This window comes from Asterias rubens, chromosome 18 (assembly GCF_902459465.1).
Source record: "Asterias rubens chromosome 18, eAstRub1.3, whole genome shotgun sequence".
Lineage (NCBI taxonomy): Eukaryota > Metazoa > Echinodermata > Asteroidea > Forcipulatida > Asteriidae > Asterias > Asterias rubens.
The window spans coordinates 2,715,939-2,729,538 of NC_047079.1; the positions used below are offsets into that span (position 1 = coordinate 2,715,939).

The 13,600-nt window shown below is 39.7% G+C and overlaps 1 protein-coding gene across 1 annotated transcript; it reads left to right on the forward strand.

Annotated features, from left to right (window-relative positions):
- The first annotated feature begins 522 nt into the window (after nucleotides 1-522).
- Nucleotides 523-9,874, forward strand: LOC117302722 (2-phosphoxylose phosphatase 1-like). Its single transcript, XM_033786725.1, has 5 exons — nucleotides 523-1,003; nucleotides 4,286-4,429; nucleotides 6,070-6,222; nucleotides 7,221-7,565; nucleotides 8,166-9,874. The coding sequence occupies exons 2-5, from the start codon at nucleotides 4,360-4,362 to the stop codon at nucleotides 9,404-9,406; spliced, it is 1,809 nt and encodes a 602-aa protein (XP_033642616.1). The 5' UTR covers nucleotides 523-1,003; nucleotides 4,286-4,359; the 3' UTR covers nucleotides 9,407-9,874.
- The last annotated feature ends 3,726 nt before the right edge of the window (nucleotides 9,875-13,600 follow it).

Genomic DNA, 13,600 nt, shown 5'->3' on the forward strand with positions numbered 1-13,600 from the left:
GCACTTCTCTAGCAGGCCCCAAAGGAGTCGAAATCGGGGAGCCATCAGTTCGCGCGAGAGCAGTGAGTTCGCGCGAGAGCAGTGTTGTCGGGGCAGCACTATCTCAGCGCGTGGGGCCGATTTAACGACTTGTCCACAAGTCTAGTGTCCTGGCCGAGCTAATGATGGCTGAATCAATCGTCGAAGCGTGCATGGTTCAGTTTCTGGTAATAACACTGTTTTTTCTTGATTAAGGCACTTATCCTTCTCAAAATGTTATTTCAAATAAGTTTCAAATTACTTTGTCTCAGATTTTGATTTGCCCTGAAAAACTTCGAAGATGTTAATAACATTATGGAGACTTGTACTTTTTGTTTCAACCAGCGTTCCATATTAGTGATGTTTTCACTTTAGATTTGCTATACTCCATCCTGTACAAGGATATTCCTTCTACGTGATTGTTTTCTTTTCCTTTTTTTTTTCATTCACACACTCAGTCGTCAGTCAATCAATGCCAATGGAGAAATACTGGTCAAATCCTACTGCTATATAAATGGCTATAAAAAGGATCTGGTAAAGTGATTGGGATTCTTTGCGAAGAAATTGGTTATTGTATTCAAAATGATTAAATTACGCGTGTATTATAAATTTATCATGAGTCATCGCCTTTTGCTGTCTATGGATATTTTTGTCAACAGTCGAGTCAGACATTATTTTATTCCTCCATGGTCAGACATTAAAACATTTCAAGTTTATGCATCCTTACAACCCATGTGTTATAACTTTTATTCACTAATCCATATGTTGGAGAGCTGTGCATACACCATATACAGTGCAATCCCAATGTGTCTTGTGTGTGTGTACGGGTGTAAATCGTGCAAATGCAAGCAACTTCGTCCATATTGTCCGTCCTCCGACAACTATTTTGTTATCGACGATGTTGTGTGCATCCAACACCTGTCACCTATGAATGACATGAATGTGCGATGACCTGTCACTGGCTGGACTTTCATTATCCAACAAGGTATTGAAACCATGGAGGTAGAATTCTATGTTGAAACTGACTAATAAATAATTATAATCAGGATCGGCCTTTTTAATTTAGTAAATTTGTATGGTTTTATGAAAACAAAGTTCCCTTTTGTTTCCAACAATTGACACACATTTTAACAAACTTCAGTTGACAAGATGCAAAATAAATACATCATTATTTATTCACAGCTCCATGCTTCAACTAGTTCATCAAGTACTTACTCACTGCACTGGTGTATACTTTTTATTTACAATCACTAAAATAACACTATCATATCGTAACATATCACAACAGTATCATCAGTAGTATGGACTATGGTCACTGTTTTCAGGCAATGTTATTGATTGGTCTGTTGAACGGTTGAGTGATGTTGGTACAGTGGGGAGAGATAGATGGTATACAACATTGTGAGAAACAGCTCCCTCTGAAGTGACGTAGTTTTCAAGAAAGAATTAATTTTCCACGAATTTGATTTCGAGACCTCAAGTTTAGAATTTGAGGTCTCGAAATCACTTTATCATTCGAAATGAAATAATATTAATATAGTATCTAATTTACCTCAATGAGATATCCCTTTTTGTAAAAATGAGTGAAAAAGTGGTGGCGCCATACGGAAAGTTCTCCGTAAATCAAGCATCAGAAAGCACACAACTTCGTGTGACAAGGCTGTTTTTTCTTTCATTATAATCTCGCAAATTCGACGACCGATTGAGCTCAAATTTTGACAGGTTTGTTAATTTATGCATATGTTGAGATACACCAACTGTGATGTGAAGACTAGTCTTTGACAATTACCAATAGTGTCCACTGTCTTTAAGTCCCTTTAATTAAATACAACTAAGAGCCTTTATTTTAAGTGCAAGTGCATCAGGGTATTTTCCCCTTGGTAAAGGTATCTATATCTATATGTGGAAGTTTGAACATTTGAAGGGGCGCATCAAGGCTTCCATGTTTGCCTGCGTTACCATGTTTATAAAACGGAAGCTTTGCACTTGATAACAATTTCTTGGAAGGTTTTGGAAGTCAACAACTTCGTATGAAATGTGTATGTTCTACCCCTTTTATTTGGCTCTAAAATCTGTTAAGATAGAATCTTTTTAGGGCCTACAAAATATTCATTTGGCCAGTGTTGTTTTTTCGCTCAGTTTTCTCCTTTTTTTTTGCTGGATGCACCCTTAATTGATCAATCAATTCATGGAAGTAACGAAAAGGCACCCTCCCTGGATGTTTTAGTTGTATCACTCTGCATTTTATCGCTCAAGTGAACTTCAGGAAGAGTTCAATCAAAGGGTTAATTCGTCAATAGTATAAACACTTTCCCACACGACATAAATTCAATTATTTCTGACTTCCTTGGATTGTTCGAACAGACCAAAGGCTTGTAATTACCGTTTACATCGTTGTATGTTTTGCATCAACTTGTTTACTGGCACACTATTTTCTAATTTATGTTTGATCTCCCTTGATTGTGGCTTTTATAAAACCTTGGACACGTTGGTCAAAAAAAGATTTCTCAGTTCTAACTTGGAATCTGGTACTGATAGCAGGTAAACATTTTTGTTATAATCACATAATTCTTGACAAAATATTTAGGTTTTTTTTATTGAGAACATCCTAGTCATAATCCAAAACCAAGACTGGATTTGGGAGTGTTATTCTGTGCTTTCTGTGTGATTAAAGGCACATATATTACTAAAAATAATGGTTAGCATAAAACCTTACTATGCTGTCTTTGTCTGTGTGATTAAAGACATAGGCCTATTAATCAAAATAATTGTTACTGTTTGTTAGCATAAACAAAACTTACTTGGTAAACGAGCAATGGAGAGCTGTTGATAAAACATTACAGAGACACGACTCCCTCTGAAGTAACGTAGTTTTTGAGAAAGGAATAATTTCTTACTAAAATATTTGTAATTGAATTCGAGACCTCGTCTGAGGTCTCTAATTCATGCATCTCAGAAAGCAAACAACTTGTGAGGTGAGGGTGTTTTTTCTTCTATTATTTTCTCGTAACTTTGATGGAGGGGTGCTCAGGGACAATCGATGTCTTCATAGCGTCTTCTCATGAAGTATTTAAAACCTTGCTTGGGGATCGCTTTCTTGCACAATGCAAATTATGAAGATTCTAGTTGCTAGATAAACTTTGCCCCTGGGTCAAATCTCTTGTTGCTACTCAAGGAATGTTGTATAATCCTAATAACAAGAACTAGGAAAGCAGCAGGAAAGCTTATTACAGGGTGATGAGTCATCTGAGGTCATCCACTTTTAACTCCTACGTTGTTTCCTTTAGTCTACTCTACCCGGTTCCCCACAGTTGAATTCATGCTTGCATGGGGGGATAGGCACTCGCTAGACTCTTACATTGACTTTGAGAAAGCTGAATGTCTGTTCAGAATAAGTCGAAGCTTTGCACAGTGTTGGGAAAGTAAAGCAAGAATAAGCTTGATTACGGGTGACGGACATGTGACGGTTATCGTAAACCTGCAAAGAAGGAGGGGTGAGAAGGGCTCAACATTTGGAACAGTTTTAAGGAGAACTGCAGGAGAGGTGGAACTCTTGGCTTGAAAGGAATCGTGTTAATTGTGTTTGATCGCTGAAGTACGGGTATGGTGTGCAGGTTTTAGTTGTGTCCGTTGAGGCATGTCATATTGTTATGATTTTATTATTTGATATTTGAAAAAAAGAAAACATTGCCTTAAGGTGATCCCCTGGCTGCCGCTTCTGGGGTTGTATCATAAAATCTGCTTTCAGACATTCAGTTCATTGCATTTGCTATTTCCCACATGAAATTATGGGAACTTTTTTGTCTTAAAGTTATGTTCACTTTGCTAGAAGCGCCTCAGAATAGGCAACTAGAATGAGGGTTCTCTACAAATGCGATTGATTGATTGATTGATTGATTGATTGATTGATTGATTGATTGATTGATAAAGACAGCAGGGCCCAATTTCATAAAGGTGCTTAATGGCTGATTTTGTGCTTACTGAATGTGTTTCCATTACACGAATGTAATCCATTGTTGAATGCAAATCTGTGGTGAGCGTGCAGAATGGCTGCCTAATGTGCTTGCTAACCTGTGAAATATGCTTACAGTAAGCATGAAATTTGGCTTACCATTAAGCAGCGCTATGAAATTAGCACAGAGGCTTGTTCAAAGGCTGATTTAAGCACATTTCAAATTGATCTACTTTGAACAATTTGAGTGTAGGTGTATATTTTATTAAACCCAAATGTTTGCATGGCATAAACTTTTTCCATTTTTTTACGCAGATTGTGTGATGTCTTCATCATCTGATATCGAATGATGGCAGTGGTGTATACGTGATAGCGATAATTCTAGCAACATGGCGTATATATTCAGAAAGAAACATGCGCTGAGTGGCTTTGCCATGTTGCTATTCTTCTGCACTCTGTGTAAGTACTGCATAGTTCCCTTCCCGGGCATGTATGCTTCGTTTTTGAAAGAGCAAGGGCACCGAGGCATTTTCTCCTTGTTAAAGGGCACTTTATGAGGAAATTGTAAATCCGTATTGTAATAAGCGTAAATGCCACAGACAATATAGTTCCTACTGGTTGAACGGTGGTCATATTTTTCTGGAGTCCGATGTTCTTATCCACTCAGCCACAGCACTTCATTTTGATGTGTCGAGTCGGAGTAATTTATCATAGTGACTCGAACTGCATTCCGAGTTATCAAAGCCGTGACTTGCGTCCGAGTTTTAGTCAAACATGTTTATAGTATCGAGTGTTGATAGAGGAGCAGCAGAGTGTTGGTTTGAATCCCGGTCATGACACTTGAACCCTAGAGCAAGGCACTTAACCATAATTACTTTGTAAAAAGTTGGTTGGGAAGGTAGTGCATTCTGCTCTACCAGCCAGGCTCTTAGTGGATGATACCCATGGATACATCCTGATGGATTGCAAAGGGGGTTACCCTGTTTCAGCCCCAGGAGTAGGTGGCAACGTGCCCTGGTGACAGTTGTACCCTTGAGCAAGGCACTTGACCATTAATGCTTCGTTAAAAGTTCCGTCCTACCAGCCAGGCTCCTTTTGGATGATACCCATGCCTGCGTCTTTACAGAGTGTGAAGTGGGCAATCCTGTTTCAAACCCAAGAGTAGGCCCGACTTGGTGGAAAGACGGTGTTCTGGGTGCCAACAAAGTGCTGAGTCGGAGGCACTCGTCGGAGAGGTGGTTCGTGGGGGCCAGCGGCGCTCCGTCTCCCACGAGCGTTACACTCGTCGGAGAGGTGGCTCGTGGGGGCCAGCGGCGCTCCGTCCCCCACGAGAGTTAAGTGAAGACTACCCATGCCTGCATCTTTACAGAGTGTGAAGTGGGCAATCCTGTTTCAGACCCAAGAGTAGGTGGCAACGTGCTCCTGGTGACAGTCGATTTTGGTCGATAGCTATTGATTTGGGTCGATAATCTAAATCAGAGAAGTGTGTAGCCCTCACCTTGAATTGGCTGTCCTCGTAGTCGGCTTTGTGATGTTGGGTGATCTCTCATCACAAAAATAATAAAGAAGGTCTCCTGACGATGACTAGAGCAAGCTAGTCGAAACGTTGAGACCAATTCAAGAACTCTGTGGTAGTGCAGTAAATTACAATCCTATAACCTAAAATAGTTGTCCAAGCCAATTTTCTATACCCTCCGCCCGGTAGTAGTTAAAAAGCAGAACAGTCCTTTTCTTTTCAGAACTGAGAAATCTCTTGAACATCCGAGAAATCTACTCCGCGGTAGAAGAATAAAGCAAGACAGTTCTGTAAGAACAAACTCTACCTGGCAAATAGACACACATATGGTGTTACAGCAAACCACAGTGTATATAGACCTTATGCACATGACGTCATTTCAGTACGGCGCCCCCGCATTGAGGTCAAAAGGAGATTGTTCATTGGTCAATCTATGTGCGTTTTGATTGTTTCGTCACCGTTTGACCTCAAAGATGGCGGCTGGATGACGTCAATGCATAAGGTCTATTGCTACCTCACCATGCAATGCCTCAAATCCTATAAAGAAAGTATTGTTTTTTGTTTTTGTTTTTGTTGCTCACAGGGATGTTACATCAACAAGAAGAGATTAGTCAGGAGCTGTCCACATCCTCCGATGATGATCTGTTACCAGCTCATGTTCTTTATCCCGTGGGGGAGTTGCAGTACAAGAAGGAACGCCAGAGGATTATTCTTAACCAGATGGAGGGGCCTCAATGTGAGTAATAGCCATAGAGAGAGGGCGCACTAGTGATGCTACTTGCACAAACGCAACGGGACCGCAAGGAGACACGCGTGCCATTTTGTACGCGCGTTGAATATGAAGTACACATTGGAGTTTGTGTTTATAATGCTACGCGATGCTGTTTTGTCAACTTATAGAGTGGCCGCACACCGGGCCGCGTAAACACACGCTATGCGATGGTGTTTGTCAACTTACAAAATGGCCGCATGCGCGCATGCCGGGCCGCGTAAATAGGCCAGTGTGCCCTCTAGTTCTTATATATAACTCTATGGTAATAGCGTGGTGATTAGGTCATATGGGGAGTCTGGGTGTCTTTTGGACTCCCTGTTTTGAAGATGGCCACCATACCATGTCTAATAATATTAATAGTGGCTACTTGTATAGCGCTCATATACGTCACTCAGTGATGCTCAAGGGGCTTCAACATTGAGTATTTGCCGGCAATGTGGGACTACGTTCGAATTATGCGACCTACTCCTTTCACATAGCACCATGTAATGGTTTACAAGGTAATGTGGCCCAATATGCTGCCAATCAAACTAGGAAGTGCAATGGGTTCTTTAACATGCGTTACACAACACATTAAGACCAACTGCTTTACATCCAATCCGACGGACGAAGCATCATGGTTTAGTGTCTTGCTTAAGGACACAAGTGTCACGATTGGGGACTCGAACCCACACTCTGCTGATCAGAAACACCAGAGCTTGAGTGTGGTGCTTCTATCTGCTAGGCCATGTCACGCCTTGTCTGTCATGTCGAGAGAGAGGGGGATACAGGCCCGACATTGCGCAGAGGGTATCAGCATTTAAAAATAAAAATAATAATAATAATGAAACTAACTAACTAAATCCTCCGAAAAAATTCCTGGATCACTACAAATGCCTATTCAACAAAATGTTCCCATCTGAATTGTCAGAAGTAATATTCAAATAACAATTATGTCTTTGTTCCTTGTTTTCCCAAACCAGATCAAGGACCTGTAGAGACCAGACGAGGAAACTACAAAATTGTCCCCACTCCCGTCTCGAATCACGTCCCCGACACGCCAAGGGATAAGAAATCAGAGGATAAAATATTGGAGGAGCAAGTTGGCATCGAGAAAGAGAGAATCGACAAGGGACGCACAAAGTTAGCTGGACTCAGCAAGAAGGTGAAGTCGATGATGGAGAAGAAGGAGAAGAAGAAGAAGCCAGCTAAAAGGCAAAATGAGACGATAGACGTGCCTGAACTATCGTTGCTGGAGATGGAGGAGTTTCAGACTAGAATCAAGGAGTATTGTAATTCACCGTCTGAGCCGTACTACGGGGCGGAAGGTTAGTTGAAACTAAGAGACTTTACCAGATACATTTTTTTTGCAGGCATGATATTCTTCCTACTTTAAGCCCGGCTCATACTTTCTGCGAATGCCAATGCGATTCGAATTTTGACATTACAAATTCGCAAAGAATAATTCACAATGAATAGTTCGCATCAGTTGACTTGTGATCAACTCCTGCGAAACATTCGCTGCGAAAACAGCCATGTGACCTCGAAATAATTATTTTGAGTAAATACCAATAGTGTCCACTGCCTTTAAGCAACAACAAATTAGCTGTTCCGAGTTGCTGAAATTTCTGAAGTTTTAAGGTGGTGGTTTTTAAACAAACTAAAACAAAATGAGAAATTTTTATTTAAGGCATACCGATCCAATAACATTAATAAAAGTAGAGAGACTAATTTCCATTATGTGAAGGTAAGATAAAAGGATGTATACTTTGAGGAGGACATAATTTTCAAGAGATGTTCTGCCCAGCAATATTTGTTCTGGTAATGAACCTGTTTTAGTGTGTAAACTTTTTGATAATTTGTATTCGGATAAAAAAGAGAACTAAAATGTTGTGTTTAATTTTGTGTGAATCTTTTGTTTTCGTCAGGAAAAGTAAGAGGTGGTTATCAGCTTCATTATGTGCATGTTGTTGCTCGGCATGGAGACCGAACTCCCATCACCCAACTCGGTCTCCCAAACATTATAATGGACCGACGTTTCAACTGCGACTTAGAAACAGCTAAGAACGACTTCCCATCCTCGCAACTTCTGCCGAGATTTGTTGCGTCCCTCGTCGCTCAGGACGAAGCTCAGGCTGCCTGGCCTCAGATGCCGATGTTTCTGCGTACTCTCCCAATCGGTAGCAACGCCCGGGAATGCGCAATCGCTCAGTTGACTCCCACGGGGTGGCTACAGCTGATGCGACTCGGTCAACACATGAAGATTGCCTACGAGGGGAAGCTCGTACCGCACCAAGGATACTTCCGTAATCCCAACACCACTTTGTTTAAGAGTACGATGAACGCTCGGACACAGCAGAGCGTCTTTGCCTTTATGTTCGGTTTCTTACCCCGCCTCGAGCTCCACTTTGCGGACCGGATCAAAATCACGGAGAACACCGCTTTCTGCTCCCTGGGAAAGAACTGCTCTTGCCAAGCCATTGTGCAACTCGAAAAAGCAAAACAGAAACAATACGGGGCTGCTCTGAAGAACGACAGCGAGACCCAAATGGTGTTGAAATCCGTAGCTAAGAATTTGCTTAATGAACCTAAGCCTAAGAAAGTACCGGGTCTGACAGCTCAGCAAGATTTGTACTCTTCACTTACGTGTCATGAGAAGTCACTACCTTGTACTCCGTACGGCTGTGTCTTAGAAAAGCACTTTGCAAAGATCGTCGCCTTCACGGACCGCGTATCAAGGGAAATGCGCAGTTCTGAGGACGGACCTCATCAGAAGTACGCCCGGTTGGTCATGCATCCGTTGCTATCGCAAATAGCAACGCAGATGAAGAAAGTCAACCACGGCGCTCAGAATTACCCAAAGTTTGTTTACTACTCCGGTCACGACATCACCCTGACTCCACTGCTGGACATTCTTGGTCTTGGGGACTACCACTGGCCGTGCTACGCTGCTAATGTCGTCTTTGAACTCTGGTCCAAATCGGAGAGCTTCTTCCTGAGGGTTTTGTACAACGGACAGGACAAGACGAGCGCTGTGCGTTTCTGTCGGGACAACCTAAGCCTAGATGGACTCTGTCCTTTGCGCTATTTCCTTAGGTTTGTCAACAAAGAAAACATGGGTTACTTCCACGCTGAGAGTTTAAGCGAAGCTTGTAAGTTAAAAGTTTAAGAGAGTTAATGTTTCTTTTTTTTAATCCTGTCAAGGAACACCTTTAAAGGGGTCTTAGTGTTGTATTTAATCAAGTTGGCAACTTGATATGAAAGAGTTTTTGGTTTCACTCTTTTTCTCCTCTTTTTCAGTCTTACCTGGAGTATTTATTTTTTACTGGTTTGTGATGAATGACCTTCTTAAAAGCAAAAATTTAAATCAAATAGACAGGACTGTAAAAGTGGTTGTTAAATTTTGTACTGTTTTATTATTTTTATATAATTTTTTTCATGAGAGTTTGCCTTACATCAACTGGCCCCTGGCAGCCACTCCAAGGTGAGGGCTATACTTAGTGATTTGGGCTGTTGACTTGAACAAGGGGGACGTTGCCATCTAGTATTTTTAGCTGAAACAGGGTTGCCCCCTTCACAGTCTGTGAGGATGTAGGCATGGGTATCATCTATTAGGGGCCTGGCTGGTAGTGCAGAATGCAGTACCAGGCCAACTTTTTACGAAGCACTTATGGTTTGTGCCTTGCTCAAAGGCACCAGTGTCATGACCCGGATTCAAACCCACACTCTGCTGCTGGCAACACCAGAGCTTGGGTCCGTTGAACTAGATTTCTCGGCAGCCCTGACACGCCATGTGGTTCCTCATGTGAAGAAAAGAGACCACATTCTTTATCATTTCATATTTGTGACCCGCACTGTGAAAATGAGTCAGATGTTGACAATTTAAAGAATTGAGTTATATTCAAATGGCTGGAAAGAACACACCAGCAGTTATTTGGGAATGTCTAAGCTTTGGGGTGTATCGCGTTGTTGAGTTACTCCCGTTTGAAATTAGCCAATACATGATTTTTTGTGAAAAACGAATTACAAGTAAAGTGATTTTTTAAAACTACCATTTCGTGCAAAAGGATACAAATTACACTAAAGTACACTGTATGATCAGTTTATCATGCAGATATAGATCTTAAAAGTGGGTCACATTTTTTTGAATTCAACAGTATTTTTTTAGCATGAAAGCCGTCCTACTATTCAATGCAACATACAACAGCGCATGAGTGAAAACATGACTGCAAGATCCTTAGAGGGGGATTTTGAAATAAAAGTTGAGAAGGTTATGCAATATCATCAAAGCCTTCTTCTTCTCCCTTATAAGTGCTGCTTCATAAGTGAAGATTACCGCACTTCAGTTGTCAAGGATCCAATTTCAAGAAGTTCTTTGAGAGAATGTAGCTCAGAATTTATTCATGACCAGAACTATATGTTTTTTTAACAAGCAAAAACTTAAGTATTTCTTTTACTATAGAATTTAGTTGGTGCATTTGTGACTTATTATTAATCTGAAATCAACTTAATGAAAACTTGTTAAGTATTTGCTGTATGTTTAAAGGGACATGTTGCCTTAGATAGGGCACTTTGGGCTATACAAAGCATTTGTTATAAATGGAATAATGCATAATATTTCTTAAATATAAAGTAAATTTGATGATTCGGCCAAATTTTAAAAAAACGTATCGTGCCACAATGTGTCTTGTGGTTTCTGTGCCTTGATGTAAGTTTTCGATCCTTCGCTTTGGTGCCCCTTCAAATTCAAGATTTTCCACTGGAAGTGCCCTTTGCAAAATATAAAAGGCCTTGCCCTCTCCAAGATGAAATGGCAGGCCTGACCTATGTCTGACTGACTGGTCATTGTTTCATAACTGATCCTACTTTAGCCAATGTATCCATATTTGTTCCATTCTCAATAAGGCACTGGAAACTCTTGGTAAATGTCAAAGACCAGTATTCTCACTTGGTGTATCCAATTATAAGCATAAAATAACAAACCTGTGTACATTTTGACTCATTTGGTCGCCAAAGTTGCATGAGAAAAATGAAAGAAAGAACGCCCTTGTTGTACAAATTTGTGTGCTTTCAGATGCCCATAATAAAAGGCTTCGACCTGAAGCCTTTTAATATTTGAGTGAGAAATTACATCTTACTCAAAAATTATGCTACTTCAGAGGGAGTGGTTTCTCACAATGTTTTATACTATTAACAACTCTTAATTGCTCATGATCAAGTACGTTTTTGAATAATTACCGGTACCAATAGTGTCCAGTGCCCGTAACATTTAATATTTTACCGTCTTGCAAATACATACATACATACTATACCACCAACAACCTCTGTGCATTTGGGAAATAGTGCCTAATTCTCTTTTTGTATGCCATTTGACATGTTTCCTGTCTCAAATCAACTCGTTAATAAAGAAACACACATTCATTATACTGCCTTTTGACATGTTTCCTGTCTCAAATCAACTCGTTAATAAAGAAACACACATTCATTATACTGCCTTTTGACATGTTTCCTGTCTCAAATCAACTCGTTAATAAAGAAACACACATTCATTATACTGCCATTTGACATGTTTCCGGTCTCAAATCAGCTCGTTAATAAAGAAACACACATTCATTATACTGCCATTTGACATGTTTCCTGTCTCAAATCAGCTCGTTAATAAAGAAACACACATTCATTATACTGCCATTTGACATGTTTCCTGTCTCAAATCAGCTCGTTAATAAAGAAACACACATTCATTATACTGCCATTTGACATGTTTCCTGTCTCAAATCAGCTCGTTAATAAAGAACCACACATTCATTATACTGCCTTTTGACATGTTTCCTGTCTCAAATCAACTCGTTAATAAAGAAACACACATTCATTATACTGCCTTTTGACATGTTTCCTGTCTCAAATCAACTCGTTAATAAAGAAACACACATTCATTATACTGCCTTCAAAATTAATACACCACCAAAAATTGTGTGCTATTGGGAAATATTGCCTACATGTAATTCTCTCAATTTGATTATTTTGCTATATTTCCTGCCTCAATTCACTACTAAAGCGAATACGAAGAAACTCACCATTTGTTGTTCATATCTGTGTTTCTCTTTAGCTAGGCATTCATGGCAATTGAGTGTGCCACAGGATTTCATATAGTTAGACAGATTTATTTATTATATATTTTTTTCAACCAAGGCCTTGCTAAGTATTATATATAAGGGATCTTATTTCAGGGCATTGTTTACAGAATAATACCGCAGTAAAGAGCACTCCATAAAACTTGTCTTGTATTGTTTTGCGTCATAAAAAGCAGACTGAAATAACTGAAATGTGCCTATGTCCACCATGGTCAAGCAGCAGGACTTGCAATCACAAGGTTGTGGGTTCAAATCCGGCCAAGCTGACTGCCGATTTTACAACAACCAGAATAAGCACAATTGTCATCTTGTTACTGAATCAGAATTTCTTGATTTTAGCACTTAATAAGGCCGAGTAAAAAAAGAAACATGTTTAGCGTCCCTGCCCGCTTCCTTTTCAGAGGCCGCCTCCTTTTTTATTTTGTTGTTTTATGTACATTTTATTTCATTTTTTTATTTTTTTTTTTTATGATTTTTTATTTATTTTATATGAAAAAAGGGTTATTTTAAACAATCGATCTCAGCTAAAACAATCTGAATGTCTTGTCTGAATGTCTTGTCTGAATGTCTTGACCAAAGTGTTTCATTTATGTATTGTGTGTTTGAGCAGTAGAAAAAAAAATGGATACTTGACATTTTAAAAAGAACGGCGGCCATCTTAAAATAAAAAAAATAACAATTAAAAAGCCCCTCCTTCCTTTTTTTGAGAAACCTGGATGCTAAACATGTTTCTTTTTTTACTCGGCCTAATCATAGTCGTTTAACCAATGTTTGTATGAGAGAGATTGGCCGTTGTCAGGCTTGATGTTTAAACCTTGTGGGAGCTTTGTTGAATTAGCTTTGTTAGGAAGATCATCTAAATTAACAAATAAACAGACCTTCAAAGTGTGATGTCACATGTTTAAAAAAACAAAATTTTACACAATTTATACACAGCTTGATTTAGGAAAATGCACCAGAATTATTTTGTGATAATAAAAGGCCACATCTCACAACTTGTTCAGCTGTTAATTTTAACATTTCTTAATTTTGTATGTGGTAGTTATAATACAACATGTATAAAGTGTGTATGTGACCAGGGGTCGATTCCACCAAACTCTTCCTAACTTAGGATTAATCTAATGACTTAAGACGAGTTCAGTTCCGTATCCCTAGATGTAGGACGCATTGAACTCATCCTAAGTTTGGACGAGAACTCGGGCTCAAACACATTGTAGCCGCGCCCGTCGCAA

Excerpts from the sequence above, each read along its gene's own strand:
- LOC117302722 (XM_033786725.1), top strand. The coding sequence starts at position 4,360 with ATGGCGTATATATTCAGAAAGAAACATGCGCTGAGTGGCTTTGCCATG. Across the intron at positions 6,223-7,220 it reads CCAGATGGAGGGGCCTCAAT|ATCAAGGACCTGTAGAGACC; the intron begins GTGAGTAATAGC and ends TTCCCAAACCAG. Across the intron at positions 7,566-8,165 it reads GCCGTACTACGGGGCGGAAG|GAAAAGTAAGAGGTGGTTAT; the intron begins GTTAGTTGAAAC and ends TGTTTTCGTCAG.